The 23,928-nt window shown below is 37.0% G+C and overlaps 1 protein-coding gene across 8 annotated transcripts in view; it reads right to left on the reverse strand.

Annotated features, from left to right (window-relative positions):
- UVRAG (UV radiation resistance associated) overlaps positions 1–23,928 on the reverse strand; it is a 300,321-nt gene that overhangs the window by 250,503 nt on the left and 25,890 nt on the right. For 7 of the 8 annotated variants that reach the window (XM_045038710.1, XM_045038712.1, XM_045038709.1 and 4 more), the window contains exons 2-3: positions 18,789–18,906; positions 11,889–11,923 (exon numbers count right to left, since the gene is read on the reverse strand). In XM_045038710.1, the coding sequence (XP_044894645.1) occupies positions 11,889–11,923; positions 18,789–18,906 (153 nt within the window). Of the gene's footprint in view, positions 1–11,888; positions 11,924–15,629; positions 15,743–18,788; positions 18,909–23,928 lie in introns of those variants that run through there. The other variant, XM_045038708.1, reaches the window with a different exon arrangement.

The raw sequence follows: 23,928 nt of genomic DNA on the forward strand, positions 1-23,928 counted from the left end.
CGGCCTTTGGTCTGTCAAACAGAGCTGAGGGGCAGGGCAGTATGGCAGAGAGGCAAGTGCTGAAGTTAAGCTATACTGCTAACCCACATAATCCCCTCTGTATCTTACAATACTCACTTATAAAAACCAGAACAACCATCACCTTACAGAGTTATAAAGCTTAAACAGAATAATCATAATTATAGTAATAGCTGCCATTTTAACATTTTATTAGTGACAGGTACTATATAAAGTCAGATAACATGAAAAGGACACAGAAGAAAGCCTATCCTAGCATTAGACAGAAGTACTAATCTGTTTAATAAAACAGCCCTGTTCATATCAATAAGCCCACCTGTAGTAAATAAGACAACCGGTTAACCCCATTAGTTAAAAAGATAAAATATCATATTTCATCAAGTCTGAGATACCACCAATGATAAGAAGTATCATTATTTTATGTGCCATTAAAAAAAAAAGCAGCAATGATTTTAAGATGCATCTAGATTTTAAAGGTATTAAACTGTGAAAAAATGTGCACCTGAGAATCAATGAAACACAATAGCTAAGTGCCTTATCCAAGGTCTCGTAGTAAAAATAGCACCAGAATTTGAACCTAGGTCTCTAAAATTCCTCTCATGTTCTTTTTTGTGTGTCTGGTTCTTGGTTTTTTTTTTCACCCCACCAAATTACAGAAGACAATTTAGAACAAAAGGGACCTTAAGAGATTGTCAACAATTTCCTTATTTTGGATCCCACAGCCAGAAGCAGAAAGAGGAAGGGAGAACTCTGCCCTCGACCCATGCCCTATTCTCTGGCCAAAAGGAACTGGGGTCCCTTCACAGGACTCAAACTTGCTCTTACTGTTCTATCACCTCATGCACACCTGAGCAGGGCTGAGACACAAGTAAGTAGTTAAACATGACAGCAAAAACTAAAATATTACCACAAGAACGAATGATTCATTACAGATATGCTATACTTAATCTTCACAAAACTCAGAGTCCTCTGAGCATTATCCCAATTTTTCAAAGGAGATATTATACTATATACTATTGTATACATACTATAAACCATTAAGTGATTTGCATAAGGTCACACATTTGGTTATAACTGGAGCAGGAAGTCAAAGTCTACGTATCTGCCTTTAAACACACGATAACAATTAAAGACAAAAAGAAAACAAACAAAAAGGACAACATCAGCTAACTTTTGTATAGGACGTAGGCCATGCTGCTAGGGATCATTTAGCATAAAGCATTTGGGCCTCAGTCCTAGGCAGCCCCTGAAGGAGACTCTAGTATAAGATGGGATGTTCCTCATGACAACCTTGAGTCAATGAGAAAAAGGTAAATAAAAAAGGTAAATGTTCCCTAAATAAGAAAGGGGAAGGTGGGGGGGGGGGGGGGGGAGATGTGATGTAAATATGAAAAATTCAAATGATAACATTTCACCTAACTGGAATTCAACAGACCACCAACTCCACTATCCTTGAATAGTCAAAAACAGGAAGCATGAAAAAAGAGCTACTTAAACCACCAAGTTAGATCGCATATATCCCATAAAATAAATAAATAAATAATAAATAAATAAATAAATAAATAAAAATGTCAAGTCCATGCATAGAATTTGTTTATTCCTAACTGGCATTAATTGGCATATTTTTCCAGACAAAAGCATAGAAGTGGAAAAGGTAATCAATTAGAACAGTATATGAGGAATATAAATTAAAAACACAACGCAATACCACCATCCAGCCAGAATAGCTAAAATTTAAAACACAGATAATACCAAGTTTGAGCAAGGATGCAGAGCAGCTAAAAACCTCACACTGCTAATAGGGCTGCAACCAGTATAAACATTTTGAAAAACTATCTGGCAATATCCATGAAAGCTGAAAATAACTATGACCCTCACACTTGATTCCACTCTTAAGTATGTATCTAAGGAAAATGAAATGCATACACATGTTCACCAAAGAACATGCCATTAGATTTAATGAACTACTACATGCAACAATATGGACGAATCTCACATATATAATGATGCTTATACATGATAGATATATATCTAGATCGATCGATCGATCGATAGATAGGTAAAGTTCAAAAACAAGCCAAACTAATCAATGGTGCTAGAAGTCAGGACAGTGGTTCTCCTTGGGAGGAGGTAGTGACTAGAAGGAGAACATGAGGAGCGCTGATAATGTTCTATATTTCTTGATCTGGTTACAATGATCTGTTCTCTTTGAAAAATCATCAAGATATTATTTGTGTCCTTTACTGCAGTGTGCTAGATCTCAATAAAAAGTAATGAAATTAATATTCCTTAAAGACCCAATAGCAGAAAAAATACAGCATCTTAAAAGGAGGAGGTTGCTGGGGGCACCTGGGTGGCTCAGTCGGTTAAGCGTCCGACTTCCACTCAGGTCATGATCTTGCCATTCGGAGTTCAAGCCCCGCATTGGGCTCTGTGCTGGCAGCTCAGAGCCTGGAGCTGCTTCAGATTCTGTGTCTCCCTCTCTCTCTGCCTCTCTCTCTCAAAAATAAACATTTAAAAAAATTTTTTTAAAAAGGAAGAGGTTGCAGAGATAAAGCAAATAAAGGTATCTCTTCATGATATAATTTTAGGCCTTAAAGTCTAAAGAGCAGAAGTTGGAGAACCTTCCTGGCCTTCAAATTACACCACCTGAAAAGGCAGCTATTTCCTCTCCTATGTGTAAGATGACCTCTCATCTAAAGTACATGTATTCGGGGCGCCTGGGTGGCGCAGTCGGTTAGGCGTCCGACTTCAGCCAGGTCACGATCTCGCGGTCCGGGAGTTCGAGCCCCGCGTCGGGCTCTGGGCTGATGGCTCAGAGCCTGGAGCCTGTTTCCGATTCTGTGTCTCCCTCTCTCTCTGCCCCTCCCCCGTTCATGCTCTGTCTCTCTCTGTCCCAAAAATAAATAAACGTTGAAAAAAAAAATTTAAAAATGGTGAATGTAGGACTGTTAGATCCTATATAAAAAAAAAAATAAAATAAAATAAAGTACATGTACTCTAGGGGCGCCTGGGTGGCGCAGTCGGTTAAGCCTCCGACTTCAGCCAGGTCACGATCTCGCAGTCCGGGAGCTTGAGCCCCGCGTCAGGCTCTGGGCTGATGGCTCAGAGCCTGGAGCCTGTTTCCGATTCTGTGTCTCCCTCTCTCTCTGCCCCTCCCCCGTTCATGCTCTGTCTCTCTCTGTCCTAAAAAAATAAATAAATGTTGAAAGAAAAAAATTTTAAAGTACATGTACTCTAGAATATGACACAGTATAATTTCAAATTCTCACTCTCAGAATGATGAAGTACCAGAGAAAGTATGAAAGTGAAAACAACACTTGGTGAATATATCTGAATGGCTGTATTGCATGGGGGAGAGGGATGATTCTGGGGGCAGTTGTTGCATTAAATATTTGTAAATACTTCATTCTAAAATAAATTAGAGGGGCGCCTGGGTGGCTCAGTCAGGTAAGCATCAGACTCTTGATTTCGGCTTGGGTCATGAACTCGTGGTTCATGGGTTCGAGCCCCACATGGGGCTCTGCGATGACAGTAAGGAGCCTGCTTAGGATTCTGTCTTCCTCTCTCTCTGCCCCTCCCCTGCTCACTCTCTATCTCTCTCTCTCAAAATAAATAAATAAACATTAAAAAAAATTTTTTTAACATATTAGAAGCCTTTGAAGGTGAGGCTAGTGTTCTTACATTACATCACATGGTTAAACAGATGAGCTGGGTTTCCTTTCTAAGCCAACACAGCAGTAACCCAGCACAGCTATTGTCAGCCTTCTCATTATAATGACTTTCCTTTATACTTTCACAAAATAGCTGCCAGACAATGAGCGGTAACTCCTGAGTCTGTACATTCAGACACAGGCAGAAAAAAGCCTACCAGACATTCAAAGACTTTATTGCCCGTGCACTTTATTACTATAAAGACCCAGATGATTTTTATTTATGTTTAACCTACGCATGTCAGCCCATTTTCTAGATAGAACAAATTATTCAAATACTAAGATCATCTAGGAACCTATACCGTATTCACTAAAAATACAGTGGCAAAATATCAGGATATTTATGGCTTTGAAAAGCTCCCTGCCTACTAACTACCCACAAGACAATCCAAAATCATTATTTTACCAGGACAATTTCCCCAGAACAGTGCTCAATGACTGCTTATTTATTAAAGAAACACACTTGTACAAAAATTTCAAAACATTCGCAAAATATCATTGTTCTTATCACTCAATAACAAATGTATCCTCATAAGAAACAATTTAAGGGGTGCCCGGGTGGCTCAGTCGGTTAAGCATCTGACCCTTGATTCCAGCTCAGGTCATGATCTCATGGCTTGTGGGTTCGAGCCCTGCATTGGGCTCTGAGCTTAGAGCTCAGAGCCTGGAACCTGCTTCAATTCTCAGTCTCCCTCTGCCTCTCTGCCTCTCCCCCACTCGTGCTCTGTCTCTCAAGTCTCTCTCTGCTCAAAAATAAATGTCAAAAAAAATTAAAAAGAAACACAACTTAAATCATTAAATTTCTCAAAAAATACACGGTAACTCTTGGGAACTGCATGCTGATTTTGTAAGTAGTAGTTCTTTCTCAGCCCACTCAGCTCTCTTTCCCTCTAATTCACCTCTACTCCCCCGTCACATCTCAACTTAGGACTTCCTTTCTCTCAGAAACCTTTCCTAGCCATCCTCTCTTAACTGAGATAAATAATACTCCTCCATGTTTTCAAAAAATCCTGTTGTTCCCTGGTACTATGATTGCATGTGTCAATTATCCTAGTCTCCCTCCAGCTCATGTAGTTGACCAGACAGAAGTTAGAAACCCCTGCTGATGATGCAGTTTAACACTGGATAACATAATTTGGCATAAATCAAGAGGATCCAGCTCTCTTCTCACGTGCACGTACCCACAGAGATGAAGTGCTAATTCATCTGGTCACAATTCAACTGAAACATAAACTTGGTTTGACAATCACTCAGTAACTCATAAAAAATATTTATACCGTGAAGTCGGTTTTTTCCCCAAAGATTTGAAACAGCTCAGGCAGTCAACATTCCAACCAAAGTTTATGGTTCTGATAATTATGTCACATGCTTTCTCTAAAAATATAGGCTCTAGAACTTTGTTTATTCAATTATAAGGCCTATCACTGACCTCCACTAGACCTCTAGCGAATATTTAATCAGTTGAAGGAAGGAAGCTGAAGGAAATGTGACGTAAAGGGAGGCAGCACAATGCTGTAAAAGAATGGGGCCCTCTGGTTTTACCAGTCACTACCAGCCTAGGGGCCTAGAGCAAGTTCCTCAGCCTGTCTGAACCTCAGTTTCCCTAACTACCAAAGCAGCACGTATCTTACCTTGTAGCACTGCTATCAGGGTAAGAAAAAATGTACATCACGCATCCAACACGCTACTTGAATCACAGGTGGGTACTTAATAACTGATGCCTCTTATTTATTAAAGAAACACACAGATACAGGGAAATTTCAACCCACATGTAAACTAGCACCACTCTTACTCCTACCATGAAACTCTTAATTTTGTGATCAAAGTTTAAAAACTCCCTTTTGGCAAAAGTATCTAATGACCAACTTTATAACTGTTAAAGATAGGTGCACGTGGGTTCATTATACAACTCATCTGTACTTTTGTAAACATATAAAATCAATGTTAGAGAATCTGGGTACCTCCATTCTTGTTGCTTCAATCATTTTAGTTATTAATTAACCAAGGACCCTTCAATCTAGCCTTCTCCTAAACCAAAAAAAAAAAAAAAAAAAAAAAAAAAAATCCAAGAGTTAACAAATGGTTTGGAGGGTGTGACATGCTAGCTGAACTAGAGACCTTTAAAGTTAAAGCACACAATGACGACTAGCTGTTCTACGCTAAATGTATCTGAGAACAAACCATGACTCTTGACTTGTAACTTGGAGACACATCTCTACCATCTAGCCTGTCAAAGGTGGATTATTCATTACTCAATGCGATAGACATTTGTTGGACTTCTTTGGATGAAGCACTATGCTACGGACAATAGAAAATAGATAAATGAAATAGTTGAGTGACTTTGCCTACCAAATACTCCTAGTTTTGTGTGACGTGTAACTGCACCCTTGCCCAAATCTCTCTCCTGCTAACCAGACCTTAACCATCATCTCCTATCTCTCCAGGTCATTTCCTCTGTGGCCCTGATCCTCTGTTCCTTTGCCCCTGTTGTCATACTTGCTGAGCAAGACTTCAAACCACCCCTGCTCATCCCACCCCACATAGCCATACTAGCTTCTCAGCCAGTTCTTGAAAACCTCAGGTACACTCCTGCTTTTGTACCTTCCTGTTTCTTGGCCTGCAACAGTCCTTCCCCATATAGGTACATAGCCTGTTCCCTCACTTCTTTCAATTATCTGTTCAAATGATTTCATCTATGTGACTACCAGAGAAAAACAGCAACCCAGCCTGCCAGATACTCTCGGATTCTGCTTTATTTTACTCCATTATCTTTATTACCATCTAACATAGTCCAATTTATCATCAATTCTTTATTTTTGAAGCAGAGAGAGAGATTGAGAGAGCGGGGAAGGGGCAGAGAGAGAAGGAGAGAGAGAATTTTAAGCAGGCTCCAGCGTGGAGCCTGACACAGGGCTCGATCTCACTAACCGAGAGATCATGACCTGAGTCAAAGTCAAGAGTCAAATGCTTAAACCAGTGAGCCACCCAGGCACCCCCAATTTATGATCAATTCTAACATGCACTCGCCTTCGCTTTGTAAGATGAACTTTAATTTTAGAAATGTTAAGATCGATAAGGTTCTATAACTTTTGACCACCAGGTGGCAGTCATCAAGAGTCACTGTCTCTACAAGCACAACCTCAAAAATAGTTGTTAATATCAGCTCTTTTAAGTTAGGCACACTGTTGGCACTACCCATGCTGAGTTTGATTGGCATTTAAAATCTCTCTCCTGATGTAAACTGAAACAAACAAACAAAAAACCCTGTACATAATATCTATCAAAATTTTAAATTCAAAGATTGAAAGAGCAGCAAGTGATTGCAACAATGTAGAATAACCCAGAACTCTCATAGACTGTTGGCCAGACTGCAAATGAAACAATAATCTGGGAAAGCTGTCTGGCATCATATACTCAAGGGGGTCACATGCATACTCCCTGCAGGCCCACTCCTAGATATGTATCTCAACAGAAACGTCCACACATGTTCAACCAACAGATACACAGGAGAATATTCACGCCAGCACTATTCATATTAGCTCAAAACTAGAAACTAACCAAATGCTTATCAAGAGAAAAATGGATAAATTCTGGTACATTCACACAATGCAATATTATAAACAAACTACAAATATACCTACAATATGAATGACTTACAATATACAGTTGAGACTCTTATAAAGTGGAAGTCAGACACAAAAGAGTGCATACTGTATGATTTCATTTCTATAAAGCTTAAAAGTAGGTAAAATTAATTTATGATGTTAGGACAGCAGCAGTAACTGAAGAAGGCATGAGAGGGCTTCTGGGGCAATATCCTATTTCTGGACCTGCGTGGTGGTTACACGAATTTCAGAAAATTCATCCAGTTGTATACTTAAGATATGTAAACTCTTCTTTATGTATGTTAAGTTTCAATAAAAAGTATTGTTCTTATGTAGACAAGAAGGCATAGACACAGAGCAACAAATCATGAATTTGGTATTAGAGAAGCAAGTATTTGTCGATGAAGAAAAAACCCTCATCCATCCTTTTCTGTAAGATGTAATGAAATTCCCACAGATTAAGGAAGCATATTTGTATTTTATTACCGAGATACCTACAAAAGATTCCATCACAGGTCAAACAGTACACCTAAAGGAAGGAAAGACTACTAAATAAATACCTTGGAAAGGTAAAAGAAATTTCAAAGTAACAAGAAGCTAGGAAGATTGAATCAAAACTCATCCAGGACTATTACAAAAGCCCTGTGTTTCAGTTTAATTAGAAGTGTTTATTTTTCTGGGTGAACATGAAAAAATGGTAAATCTTACAACTGACAACTAGGATTAGGCTATTTTCTCTTTTCTTACTTGTTTGCCAAATACAAACCAAACACAATACAATGACTACAGAGGTTATAAAAATGTCCCTGCCTTTATAAGGTTTATCATATATATTAAAGCAGCTAAAACAACCATATGAACAGCTCTTACATCTTTAGAATGATACTGGTGGTGGGCAGGGAGGGGGGGGGGGGGCACCTGAGTAGTTCAGTCAGTTAAGCATCCGACTTCGGCTCAGGTCATGATCTCACGGTTCATGAGTTTGAGCCCTGCCTTGGGCTCCATGCTGACAGCTCAGAGCCTGGAGCCTGCTTCGGATTCTGTGTCTCCCTCTCTCTCTGCCCCTACCCTGCCCGTGCTCGCTCGCTCGCTCTCTCTTTCTTTCAAAAATAAACAAACATTAAAAAAAAAGTTTTTTTTAAGAATGGTATTAGTAGTAGAAGTATAAAGTTTTGTTTTCTCAGAGCACACAAAAAGGGAAATCTCTTCCTGCTAATGTTACAAATTATAAGAAAGCTTTTCAAAGCACCCAGGCTGTGCTGTCCAATACACTATCCATTGGCCACTTGTGGCTATTTAAATTAAAATTAAATAAAATTTAAAATTTAGTTCCCCAGTATTACTTAACCGCATTTCAAGTGCTCAGCAGCCACATGTGGCCAGTGACACATGTACTGGGCAGTGCACAGAACACTGTATTCCAGAGTCAGAAAGATGCACAGATAGGTACCTAAGGACAGCTTAATCTAATATTTGGGCAAAAACACTTTTCAACCCTGTAGCCATTTTTCCTATTTCCTTTGACATCACAATGGCAAAACCGGCCACTCTGGTCTGGGGACCAAACTAAAACTATAAACCTAGGGAAAAGAGCTGAAGCCTTAAAGTTACAGGAGTTAAAACGAATATTCACAAGCTCACCAGAATTCAACTTAGTTCACCAGAGTGAAAATTTACCCAAAGCTTCAGCTAGAAATAAATGAAGCATTACCTTTCCTAATCTTTAATAGCTAACTGAAGACTGGGGGTGCAGGATATGCCTTCGAAGTCAGTCAATAAACGTACTACTAGAGGAGTCTATTCATTAAGAAACATTTGCTGAGCACCTTCTATGTGCCACACATAACCGGTAACCAGGAGGAATAAGAGCATTAAGTCACTAACTCTATTCAGCAAATATTACAGTAGCTTAAGAATCACAAACTCCTGGGGCCCCTGGGTGGTTCAGTTGGCTAAGTGTCTGACTTCGGCTCAGGTCATGATCTCGCAGTTCGTGAGTTCAAGCCCCGCATCAGGCTCTGTGCTGACAGCTCAGAGCCTGGAGCCTGCTTTGGATTCTGTGTCTCCCTCTCTCTCTCTACCCTGCCCCCGCTCACACTCTGTCTCTGTCTTTCAAAAAACAAGTAAAATGTTAAAAAAAAAAATTTTTTTTTAAATCACAAACTCCTAAGCAGGGAAAAAAAACAACAAATTCTGCTTATCTGTGGTTCTTCAGAAACGCAAGGAGAGAAGTGACAATGTGCCATTTCCAGCATATTCTCTGAGAGTTGTTGATTCCTATAGTACCCAATGCCCATTAATCTGAACTAGTCACAATGATTTAGCAAAAAGCAAAGAAGGAAGAGTCCTTTCCAAAAAAAAAAGAAATGAATTGCAGTTTATCAAACCTATATTAAGCTATTAAAGAAAGAACAACCCTTGCCAGAAATACCATAATCTCAAAGCATATCCTTAAAAGGAAACATCAACAAATCAACATTTATCAAACAACTCCCAAGAAGTACACTGGGAGCTAGAGGGACATAAAGATAGTCAAGCAGTCTCCACCTCCCAAAGCTTTCATCTTCTTTGGGAGATGAAACGTTCATGAACAATTACAATGTAAGCAAATGCTGTAAGTGCTATACCCATGAAACAACTGCAGTACAAACTGTAAGTTGAAAGGACTTTGGAAGTCTTTTGTCCAAACCTCTCCCTTGTCTGAAATCCATTCTACAATATTTTTATAAAACATGTATTCAATCTAAGTACACCAGGGATGAAGATATCACAGCCTCACAGGCAATTCAGAAGCAATGGAAGCTAGGAGCCAAAAAGAGGCGAAGAGTTTACATTCAAAGAGATGATGTTTAGAAATAAGAACTTGAAAGTCAAATGACAGCAAGTAAATACAAAACCAATTATGAAGAACAATACACTAAAGGAGCACTATTAGCACAGGGTCCATTATGACACAAATCCAGAGAAAAAGCAATGGGACATTGTAAAATCATTCCCGACAAGAGTTTTGATTATCAAAGGGGGTGGGGGTAGAATAAATCAAGGTGAAATTCTATTCTATCTGCCCCTTAAACCACCCACTCTACCCTAGCTCTCCCTGCTCTGTAGGACATTTTTATTTTCACCTGAGCCAAGAGAGGAAGAGAAACTGGTATTGACTCATTAGCTACAATACGTCAGGCATGAATTCATATGTCATTGAATATATGTAGAGTAAGAGCGATACTGGGGATTTGGAGCTCCTCCGAGGTGGGCTCAAGGAAACTGACCTAGAAGCCAAATTTATTATGCTATTTTAGAAACATTTAGAAGGCAGCTTAACAAAGAGGAAAGAGTAGCAGAGACCTCAAGACAGAGGTCTGTACTTGGGATCTGGTCCTGCATGTGACTGCAAAACTTGTTGGGCCTCTCTGGATGTCATTTTCTTCAGACCTACCCCATCCACCTTACAGAATGTTCTAAGAACCAAAATGGAATACATACGTAAAAGGATTCTGTAAACACAACACATCATTGATATCTATTTATTCATCTAACAAGTATTTGCTGAACATCTATAATATTCTAGACTCTGGGCAAGGTCCTTGCTCTCATGGTTGTGTTCTCTAGTAGGTGGGAGATAGACAACCAACACAAACAAATGAGTGAATAAGAATTTCCAAGAGTGATAAATGCTCTCCAAGAGTGATAAATGCTCTAAAGAAAATAAAACAGGTGATGTAAAAAGAGTGACTAGGAGAAAGGGAACCACTTTCAATGGAATAGTCATAGAAAGGCTAGCCAAAGTTCTATCACTGAGACCTCAAAGACTTCTTCAGCGAAACAAAGAGCTGGGGACATAAGAAATAAGACAAGCTTTGCATGTGTGAAGCACTGAACAAATGAGGTATGTCTGGAACACAGTAGGTAAGGAAAAGTATTAAGAGATAAGGAGGGAAAAGTGAACACGGGCCAAATCCGGTATGGTCTTGGACCATTAAAAGGATATGATATTTACCATAAAGCTCTTTTTTTTATCAACATGGCCCAATAAACGGAGCCATTCATACAAATATCTCAAGTACACATTATCAAAAGTAGGATGCTTCCAACTTTCTAACTTAGCAATGACATCACTAAAAAACAAGTGGAAGGATCTATACAATGGCCCTAACATGAAATTTGTAAGAACTATATCTAAACAAAGACATCATTTATTATGTTTGGTTAACACAAAGAGTAAAAAAAAAAAACAAAAACAAAAAACAAAAACCTCTACAGTAAATAGAACTGACAGAATTATAGAATTTGAGTTAAAAAAAATTTTGAAGTTTTAACAGAGAAAATATCAGTTCCTTCAGCAAACATTTATCAAGCACCTACTATGTGCCAGGCATTTTCTAAGCACAAAACATACAGCAAAATAAATCAATGAAAATTTAAGCAATAAGTAAGCGAAGATTTAACTGTAGAAGTATCATAATACCAGAACTGAATTTGAACTTCTGCCTCAGCATTTTCTGAAACAGGAGTTGTAGGGTTAGTCAGTGTACCTGTCAGAAATCAAACTTACCAAGGAATTCTTAATCACTTCACTTCTATAAAATTCTGGAAAAGAAGAAAAAAAACAATAAGTGTTATGAAAGAAAATAAGCTCATTAACTCTTAATCCTGCAAATTTTTAACATTTGTTCCAGTAAAACATTTATAATATTTTCAAGGGATCTAATTTCCCTATATTTTCTACAAAAATAATTTATTTTTCTGCAAAAAAATAAACATAAATTAAAAGATTTTAAAGGAAAAAACATTAATAAAGAAAAATCAAAGCTTGTTAAGATTTAATTTAGTAAATTTTACCCCAGATACAAATTTGAGCCCTTAGAAGTTTAGAGTTTCTTCTCTCCTACCTTATGGCCACTCTGCAAAAACTGATTCCATCTGCTCTGTTTTTCTCAAACATCTCTAATATGATCATCCATCACAGTATTGTGGAATGGACAATGATCTAGCAACCAGGTAACCTAAGTTCTACTTCTACCTGTCATTAACATTCTGTCTCTTTAATCTCCTTGAGCCCATTTCTCATTAGACAACTTAGAGAATTAGACTAATAAGCAAAGGTCCTCTTGCAAGCTTTGAAATTTCATGATTCTACAAACCTTCATGCGTATTGTACATGTTAACAAAACCTGAAGGCACAATCAAGAGAGAAATGTCTCAGATATTCACACAAACATCGCCTCTTCGGACCCTGCTGAAGTCACCATTGTGATGCTCTGTCTCTCAAGAGCTTACAAGGACCCTGGTATCCTTGTGTTGCTATAAGAGAAATTTCCCAGGTGTGATGCACAAACCACTGGTACTTGAGATGATTTTAGGTGATACACGGACACACTTACTTTTTTCTTACGTATTTGAATTTATGTTTCTTATATTCATCAACCCCCAATTGTAAGCTCTGAAAGGACAGGAGCAATTGTTTTGTACAACTGCTGTCTCCTCAGCACGTAAAACCATTCCTGGCACAGAGCAGACACTCAATAAATATTTCGTAATTAAATGAACAATTTTACTTAGACATAAGTTTAAAAATAAGGAACTTAAACATATAAAGTATGCAACATTATAGATGAAACTCAAATATAGTGAAACATGTCAAAGAAGTCCGTGACTGAAGCTTAGGACTAGTCAGGCAATAAATGAATAGCAGGCCTATGCACACATAAAACTCCAATGGGCAAGCTCTGGTTAAAGCACTTCTTGATATACTACTTATATTACTGTAGGTTTGTCTTTCTTAAAAAAGATTAAAAAGATAAGGATGATTATTTTATTCCGTGGAGAGATAGTCACAATGTATTAAGTAGGGGAAAAAGTTCCAAAATAAAATTTACAACAGGATCCAAATTTTTATAATTATGTTAATAATGTTTATCTTAGGTGACAGAATTAGGCTGCTAACTTTTTCTACTTGGCAGTTTCTATTTTTCTATTTTGAACAATTATTTAAAATAAGAAAAGGAATAATTCTGGGGTGCCTGGCTGCTCAGTCAGTCAAGCATCTGACTTTGGCTCAGGTCATGATCTCGTGGTTCATGAGTTCAAGCCCCATGTCAGGCTCTATGCTGACAGCTCAGAGCCTGGAACCTGCTTCAGATTCTGTGTTTCCCTCCTTTCTCTGTCCCTCCCCTGCGCGCGCGCTCTCTCTCTCTCTCTCTCTCAAAAATAAATGAACATTTAAAGAAAAAAAAAGAAAAGGGATAATTCTAATTGTTTTTAAAAGGACTTCTCTACTGATGAACATTCAGGTTACTGGTAATTTTTAGATATTTCAAGTAAGTTATAAACAAACAATCATTTAGAGATATATATTCTAGACCCTTGAATCTATAAGATAAACATTTAGAAGTAAAATGCAAGATTAAAGGAAAAATAGTTTGTGTTTAGTAGATATTACCATGTTGTTCTCTAAAAGTACTGTACCAATTTACAAACTTACTTGTGAAAATCCCAACATTAGACAACCCTAAGTATCATTCTTTTCATTTTTCCCATATGATTAATCAATTACTCCAACCATAAATTAACTATAAAAGTTTATGTGTGTAGGTGTGTGTGTGGGTATGGGTGTATTCTACTTTATGTGTAGCATGTTTATTTTTAGGGGGAAAAACTACAAGGGCTTAAAAAATGTTTTTTTATTACAAAGTACTTTCACGTTATACTTAATTTATTTTTGTATTGTTTGAATTTATTGCAAGCATGTACTACTTTAAAATCAATGGGAAAAAAAGATATTCCTCTTTTCTTTAGAGAGAATTCCTCAATTTAATCTGCAAAGTGTCTAAACAGTTCCCAAAATATATACCTTTAGCTCTAAGAGGAGTATCACTATTTCTTCCAAAACTGTGCTGACGAAATATATGTATAAAAGAAACTAAATAATAGGCTTTCTCCATTAGACCTTCAAAACAGGCTTGCTAATTTAAATGGAGAGAGGTCAACAAAAAAGCCACATACAAAATCATGGAGTACAGGGCAATGTCTAACATGGGCCTACACTGTTCACCATTCTGTTACACCTAAAATAGTTTCAATAAAATTAGCAGCATGATGCAAAACAAAATAGTGAATGGAGGAGAATTCAGAGCCAAAACATAGTTCCAATCCCCAATCTACCTATCAGCTTTATCCGGGACAAGTCAATTAACCTTTTGGGCCACATGGTTCCTTCACCTTTCAAAGGACAATGACACATGGAAGATAACAAGGTTACTGTGAGGCTCAAATGAAATAGCGAATCAAAAACACTTTATAAACTATAATTTTTATTAACACAGTTCTATTAATTTTTATTAACTCAATTTAAGCAAAACTATTCGACAAGTAAATTTTCAAGTCATCCAAGACCTATTTCTACATGAAAGGGATGATTAGATACAAATGCTTCTCTATCCATGCTAAGTAAGACCTAAAAATAAAACAAAACAAAAACAAAAACAAAGCTATTAGAGAATGTACAGCATGGTTTCAATGGCATGTTTTGGCTGTTATGCAGCATTCCATTCATTCAACAAATGCTTTTTTTAGTACCTCAACCTCACTCATAAAGGAGGAATACAAACTTAAAGGTTACTATAAAATTATTTTTCACCTATCAGATCGGCAGAAATTCAAAAGTTTGATTGCACAGTCTATTGGTGAGCCTGTAAGGGAAAAGCCACTCATACATACCAAGTGGGAATGTAAACAAAGACAGTTTTGCAATATCTACCAAAACTATAAGTACGCATTCTTTGTACTTCCACTTCTTGGAAATTTACCCCATAGCTAAACTAGCACTCATACAAAATAACGTACTTATGAAGTTAGTCAAAGCAGTACTGTGCATATGACAAGAACCACCTAAATGCCCACCAACAGAGGCCAGTTAAATAAATTCTGGTACATCTACTCAATGCAAAAATATTCAGAAAAAAAAAAATTACGGAAGCTCTCTGTGAACCAATATGGAAAAACGTCTAAGGCATTTTAGGTGAAAAATGGAAAGCAGAGAAATATATGTAGTTTTGTACTATTTTTAGTTGTATTTGCATAAAGAATCACAGAAAAGAGAAACAAGAAATGTAGAACAGTAGTTTTTAGGCTGGGGTAAAAAACTAGGGAATGGGACAGGTGAAAGAAAGAGTTTAAGCCTTTATATATATTTTGAACCATGACTGCATTAGCTATTCAAACAATTAAATGAAAAAAATATACGAGGGTTTACTATGTGCCAAGCATTGTTTCAAGTGCAGTGAACAAAACTAACCTAAAATCTTCTGGATTATATAGAGTTAATCTTCTGATGTCTTCAAAATAGCTGGCAGGCATTCCAGAAGAGGAGAGGCACTCAACATTTTGTGGATGAAAAAAGAACTATGTCTAAAGAACAAAATTGATTTTATAAAAATTCCAAGTTTAAGAGGGAATCACAATTAGAACCTAGCTCTTCATCCATTAACACAAGGCTTTGTTCTTTGGGGATGTGACGATTTGAACTACCTAAAAAGTAGGCAATCTCCCAAGAGCACTAAAAGATGTCAAAAGCCAAAAAATCTCACACATAACTTCTTAGGATCTGCTGTGAATTCAGCCAAAATAAAAGAATAACTTAGAAATCAGTATTTCAAATATTCTCCCCAGTAAAAAAAAAAAAAAAAACCTTTCTTTTAAAACTAAGAAATGATGCCACTAAACAGGTGGTACGAGTGGTTTTGTGAGAGGAACCAAATGGCCCTCTATCGTGGCATCCTACACCGAGGGCCACATAATGATCAGGAAATGAATATCTGGGCTTCTCATCAGAGGTCCAATAAGGTAAGGTGGATTAACTAGGCTTCCTAAGGAAAGAGCTTCCCAGTTACTCCTATGGTTGTTAAAAGTTATAAAGTCCGACTTGTCCTCCAAAAGAGGACCATAGATAGACTTCATTCAACCATGACATTTTGGAGTAGGCATTAACTCTCAGAATTATCAGTTCACTTATTTTAGGGATAAATTAAGCAAAGCTCACAAGAGGAACTAAATGTCCTAGCTAAGGGACTTGCCAATTAGTGACAGACTCCACCACTAACAGAGACTTCCCTGTGGTCTATACCAGCTATTCCCTAACTATGAGAATGAGCATTTCATTGAGGGAACTTTTAACTTCTAAACTCAAGATGTAATCTGAGCTAGAAGGAAAAAAAAAAAAGTCATTTTGTTTCCATGGCATCTCTTAGACAACTTTTTTGCAAGATGGTCATCAACCAGACCCATGACTACTCTCTTCTTAGAAACTACTACAATTGTTTAAAAAAAAAAAAAAAAAAGGGTGGGGGGTGCCTGGGTGGCTCAGTCGGTTAAGCATCCAACTTCGGCTCAGGTCATGATCTTGCAGTTTGTGGGTTTGAGTCCCGCATCGGGCTCTGTGCTGACAGCTCAGAGCCTGGAGCCTGCTTCGGATTCTGTGTCTCTCCATCTCTCGGCCCCTCCCCTGCTCATGCTCTGTGTCTCTCTGTCTCTCAATAATAAACAAACGTTTAAAAAAAAAAATAAAAGAAACTACTACAATTGTTAACATTACAAATCACCAAATACCTAAAATGTGCTAAGTACTATGTGAATTACTATTATCAAAGAGAACACTGGACCAAGAACATATAAATTTTATGAAGATAATCAAGGACTAATTATATAGAAACATATCAAAAATTTTAAACACTCTGGCATTGTCATATATTGCTAATGATAAAACCTGTTAGTGAGCAGGAGACCAAATGTATTAAGGTCTGAAAAAATGCTTACACCCCTAGGACAAATAATAACCAAACTGTTCCCTTTTCCTTCTGGACACATAGGAAGATAACATATCCCAGTCCTTTCTTCATCTAAAAAGGACTACACTACTGATTTATGGCCAATGGAATGTGATGGAATTTATGGGGGCCATTTCTGTTATAAAAATCTCCCTCAAACGATCCTCCTCTCTTGCCACGCCCCAAGTCATGTATTGATGATAGCAGCATTCCAAAATAGAAGAAGCCTGGATACCCGAGTCACCACTTAGAGGACAACTGCCAATACCCTCCCTGATAAAGAACACCTGCATTGGACTTAGTGTAAGAAATGTATTATGTTATGCCACTGAGATTTGTGGTATTTGTTATAGTAGCTAGCATTAATCATTCAGATTAATATAACTGTTTTTTAGAAATGCAATATTTACAATGAAAAGTAAGAATGAAATAAAAGTATATGACAATGGCAGAATTTAGAGTCTTTTTTCTCACCCTTAAAAACTGTTTTAACGCTATTTACATTGTGGTGGTTTACATCACACAATGCTATTTTCTCACCCTTAAAAATTATTTTAACGCTATTTGCGTTGTGCTACCCTATGTAATTCCTGACTGAATCTCCTAATGAGCATATACTGGTATTGAAATTTAAAAAAAAAAACAAAAAAAGGTGTTAAATGACTACTGTTTTAATAATGGTTTTTAAAAGTAATTAAAACCAAAAAGATAAGACATTGTTTTGAGTTTTTCATCTTTCTTTGCCAGAGGACAAAATTCAAATAAGCCTTTAGTACCTCTAATTAAAATAACGCCACTTTTTGTTAATATAAATAGACCTTCAATCACATCTTACCAAGTGTTATCACCTTATCTCAGTTGTTCCTCACAAATATCTGTCTTGCCAATTTCATAAGGCATCATCTCCACTTTACAAATGGGAAAAGTGCGGTTCAAAAAGACATGATCTTTGTCCAATGTCACACAGCTAGTAAATGGCTGAGCTAGACCTACTATGCATGTATTTGCAATCCTAATCCAATATTCCTGTCATACACCGTGCTTGTTCTCTTCTACCATCCAACATAGGTCAATGGATTATATCCAAGTACCTTTCATCCAATATGTATTCAAAAGGTGCTTGTGATTTTGAATCAAATATTTGGTCTACTCTCAGAATTGTCACTTATGGAGCAGTCCACAGTACAATAGGTACAAATGAATTCAAGGAAACCATGGCATTCTTCTAAAAATGACGCCATATATACACAAGGAATTACCGATATGAGAAGACATAAACTGGTCCTAACTTTACCATAATATTTCAACAATTATATTTTAAAGAAAACAAAATTAGTACTGTATGCTGGACTCATATAGTATATTTTAATGATACCAACTAGAATAAAAACATTAATAGCTAACATGCATAAATAAATGATAAATTTATCGATTTAAGAACTATCCAAAAGCCCTGTTTCTTTTATATATGATATATGTAACTACTGCTCATTAAATATTTTCAGACAGTATGACAATTTTGCTTCCCAATAAGCAATAATAGCAAAGCGAGGGCACTGTTACTCACTTGTATTACCAAAGAATAAAAATGAGATGTAACAATCTGTAGGCAAGTCCACAGATTCTCTTACCTTTGTATATCTTTTCGGTATTACACAAGTGAAGTGTGAAGTAGGTGTCAAGGAGCTGATGGCCATTTCTATTAACAATATTCCGGGCAGCAATGTTCCGAAGGTGTCTAAGACGCCGCTAAAAATTAACAACAAAAAAGAGGGACATGTTCAGCTTTTTCCTCATAAAACTTTCTGAAAGTTACAATCCAAAAATGAAATACAGTTAAGCTATCCCATTTCTTTGTTAACCCAGCAACCTTAACCCAGTCTCTTATGATTTATTTATTCCACTCTGTCAAATAGGAATTATACCTGCCCCATCTCCTTTATGGGGTTGTTGTGAGCATGAAATGACAACAGATATAAAATATTTTCAAAAAGCATAAATGTTATATAAGTGCTATTTACCTGTAAAGAGCATTAGTATTTCCTGGAACATAAACCGAGTAGTAATTTGTTTCTTCCCTTCAGAAGGATACCGGAGACATGCAAGTCCGTCTCATACCAACAGACAAGCAGTTTTTACATACATATACCCCAGCTGCTTGTTCAGTCTAGATGCCAGATCATCTGTACGACCAGGAAAAGATGCTTAGCCAAAACACAACTCACTGGTCACTCCAGCCAGCCAATAACCCAACTGTCGTGAGCTGAAATTAAATCCTCACCTGACCAACAGCCACCCAATCTCTTTCCTGATCAGGCCTCCTGCCCAACAACTTCTCCAACTAAGATGCACAAATCATTTGGAGCCCCAAGTGTTGAAAAGGCAAATGCTCCATAAGCAACGGTAGAAATCAATAAAACTGGAAGTTAACAGACAGCCAAGTAATAGCATACCAAAAAGAGAAGATGTTGGCAATGCTCAAGTCTGTGCCCATCAGATTCATCCCCAAAGGCTAGTTCCCTCTGTCAGATAATTATTTTCAGACTTAAAAACAGAAATCAAGTGCTCAGTTTTGTTTTTTAACTTTTTTTTTTAACATTTATTTATCATTGAGAGACAGAGAGACACACAGCATGAGCAAAGGAGGGGCACAGAAAGGGGGAGACACAGAATCTGAAGCAGGCACCAGGCTCTGAGCTGTCAGCAGAGAGCCCGATGCGGGGCTCGAACTCACAAACCGTGAGATCATGACCTGAGCTGTCAGACACTTAACCGACTGAGCTACCCAGGCGCCCCAAGTGCTCAGTTTTAAAAAATGCTTACAGCTCTCCCTTCAGGCTGAAAGACAGCCCAATCTACTAAGGTAAGACCATCTTCAATTACATGTGCAGCCAGCCAGAAAAGTGCAGTTCTTTCTTTCCATGCACATACCAACCTAATCTTTTCTCCCAATCTAGCGATTAAGATTCTTTAATAGGAAAGGTTATTGTCTAATAAGTTGGTTTAATCCTCTAAGTATGAAAAGCCCCAAATATATTTATGAAAAGTTCCTAGGGCTTACTCTAAAAGACTCATTTTTCTACAATCTGCCAATGGTTTCCATTTCATACCCTGGATTACAGCAACTATCTCCTCCTATATATTTTTTATTAGCCCTCTCACTCAAGATTTTAAATTAACAGGAACCACTAATTACCTATATACAAGAACCACATCTATTTTGCTGTAAGATTGCAATCTTGATCTTCTGTTCGAAGACTTGAAAATATTACCCAAAGTCTCTAGAATGAAGTACAAACTTTCCATATTGCTTTCAAAGCCCTATACAATCTGACCTCTCCACATCCTATCCTTATTTTAGACTAGATCTTCCACACAGCCAACCCCTCAGTCACACATGAATGCTTAAGATCCCATGAAAAAGATAATGCACGTCCTAGCTCCAGGCTTTTGTTAATTCTAGCCCCGTCGATCTAAAATCCATTTTCTTAAAGGAGATCCCATTTCTACTTCAAAGTTTAGGAGAAAAGATTCCTCCTTCCTGAGTCTCTCTAACTGAAATTAGTTGCTCCTTTATTTGAATAAATAAGAACTTTGCTTCTTCTCTCCTAGAGCACTTATATCATTCAATCTAGTCTTAAAAGTCATTGGTTAGCTATCTTCCCTATTAATCTAGGAGGAAAAGACTTGATGACAGAGACAATTACCATCACTACACTATCAGCACTTACTAAATGCTTACCATGTGCCATGCACTGTGCTAAACACTTCATACATATGATCTTATTTAACCCTCATAACAACCCCATGAGGTTAGGTTTTACTCATTATTGTGATTCATCTCTTTATCCCAACATTCCTACAAAACCAAATATAAAACAGTAAATAATAAGTGAGCAGCATATCTCAAAAGAAGGAAGGAAAGAAGGCAGAGGAAAGCAAAGGAGTTATACCTATATACATAGGTATATACCATACACTATCTCCTATATATGTGTGTATATATATATACATATATACATGTATATATATATACATATATACGTGTGTATACACACACACACACACACACACACACATATATGTGTGTGTGTATGTATTTATAATTATAACTGATACAACTTGGTCTTTACACTCCCCTATTGCTATAGGGGACAGAGCAAGCAATGATCTATCCTTCAACTCAAGAGAATAATTTTATGACAAAAATAATAATAACGGAACAGACTGCTTTACAAAGCAATGCGCAAGGCTTGGACAGAGACTGAATCTACAGTGGATACATAGATATTGGTGAAGAGATCTTTCCACTATCTAGGAAGTTGGCAAAACCAGCTTCAAGACACCTTCTGACTCCAAGCTCTAGATTCTAAAATCAGTAATGGAGTCTACAAACATTCACCCAAGGTATCAGTATTGTTTCCAAGCTTCCCTCCACTCACACAGATAAAACAGAACTGACTACATCGCAGCATTTTATAAGAAGATTTACAACAACAACAAAAAAAACTCTTCCACAAATTAACCAACTATAAAGCACTGACTTTGGGTTGTACAACTTTTTACCTTTTCCCTTATTTTATTTATTTCAAAAGCAGTAGGTAAGTATTCTTATTACACCGTGATTAAACTACAAGATGCTCCCAGCAGCTAGAACAAAGGAAATTAACCATTTATGAGTAAATTATTGATGTCATCTTGGTGAAAAGGCAGTAAATGTACACATGAACCCTCTTATGCCCTTTGTCTTGGCTTCCTCTTTAATGACATTCATTCCAATTTTATCATAAAGCTGCTTATTATTCCCCTAATGTTAACATTAGGGAAAACTGAATGAAGGCAATTCTCTGTATTATTTTTGCAACTTTTCTATAAATTTAAAATTAGTCCAAAATAAAGTGTTTTTTTTTTTTAAGCTATTGCCTTTTTCAGAGTTAGGAGGTGGGTAAGTAGGACAAAAAGACCACCAGTAAGACAACATTCACAAGCACTATGTAAGTGGAGCTCTTCTCCATTCCCACCATTCACCTCCTCCCTTTAGTCCCCACCCCCCTTCTGTCTTCCTCTCCTCCCCCTAAGACTTCATGCAATTTAAATGAATCACTGGAAGGTTAAGCCAGAAACTCATAAAAATGATTACCTATGGGGGTGAGAGCAAGCTGAAGGGAATACAGATAAAAGCAAGACTTCCCTGATACTTGTTTACATCGTTTTGACTTCTGTACCATATACGTGTCTTACATACTCAAGAAATAAATAAGAAAAAGTTTAAACTCAACTAAACTTAGTCCAAGGTGTAATAGCAATACCAAAAATTACCACCAGTTTTAGGATATATCATCTACCTTCACCCAAACTATTACCCTATGATCCAATATTGTATTAAAGTATTGAAAAAATCAGAGTGACTTAAAGGATCCTTTCTTGCCTTCAGTTCCCCCATAAGAGCTATACTTGCAAAACGTAGAAATAGGGTTAGTTCCAGATATTTGTCTATCTTCCCCAACAATATAAATTCTAAGAGGAAAAGACTATTTTATTTATAGTTGTATCTCCAGCATCTAGATGACTACCTAGCAAATAGCAGGCACACAGTGTTTTTTGATTGAATTCATAATTCTCCAGTGAATTAACCCAGTGAAGAATGTCTTGGTATGGCACAGGCCTTGCAATAGTCCTCAGTGGCCTGGAAACCTTAGATCCTGACACCCACCCACCAGACAGTGAGAAAATACAGAACTAAGAACTGAAAGTGGGGTAAAGCCTTAGCAGTGATTCTACTACAGCAAATCCTCAAGACTCACCTACATTCAATTGCTCTAGACTTTACAGCCTAGTGGTAGTTCATGGCCTGGTGGCACCAATAAGCATAAATACACTCCTTTTGAGCTTGGCTAAATAGAATTAAACATCAGACTTTCTCTTCAAATGGCCCACCTAAAGACAGTTAAAAATCAAATCCGTCTTATGATCTAAATTATCTCAAGCATCTCAGGAAAATATAAATATTCTGAGTAATTAAAATTTACACAGACTTTTGAATTATTCTTTATGGTAACATCCTATGCAGTTTTCTTTATCAGCAATCTCCTTAAACTTTGTCAAATGTTCTATGCCTTCATGGTTATAAAACACTGCGTATCATTCTTCAGCAGTAGGTTGGCAACAAAGTTGTGCTCTAAAAACATCCACTTCTAAAACTAAAGCTGAACAGATTTTAATCTTTAAACTGGAAGTAACATGGCTTAAAATCTTTGAAACTCAATCTATAAAACATCCTATATAGACACTGAAAACATTCACTAACATATAAATTAAAATCTATTCAGCTTTAATTTCGAGGATTGATAGATATAACTGGAGCACAACTCTACTATCTGAGATGCTGGTGGTGAGGAAAAGACCAGTATTGCCCCAAATCCCTTAACATTTTAACAAATCTTTCAGATATAAATTCCTAAGTGGCATGTATTGTAGATTTGAAATGTTTGCTTTATAGTTAAAAAAAAAAAAAAGAATAAGAAGAATTACTCATTAGTCATGACTAATGACTAATAAAGTGCCTCTAAAGAACCTATAATGGTTGTTTCTCTTGTTAATACTACTAACGCTGTTAGAAAACTGCTTCAAAACCTAACAGTAGTCTAAAGAAAAGGGGTGTTTTTTTTGTATTTTTTGCTTGTTTTGTCATGCTCAGCACCTATTTGATTAAAACAAGGCCAAATAAAAGTGCAGATTTTCCTTTACAGAACCACTCTCTCCTACTATCAA

This window comes from Felis catus, chromosome D1 (assembly GCF_018350175.1).
Source record: "Felis catus isolate Fca126 chromosome D1, F.catus_Fca126_mat1.0, whole genome shotgun sequence".
Taxonomy (NCBI): Eukaryota; Metazoa; Chordata; class Mammalia; order Carnivora; family Felidae; genus Felis; species Felis catus.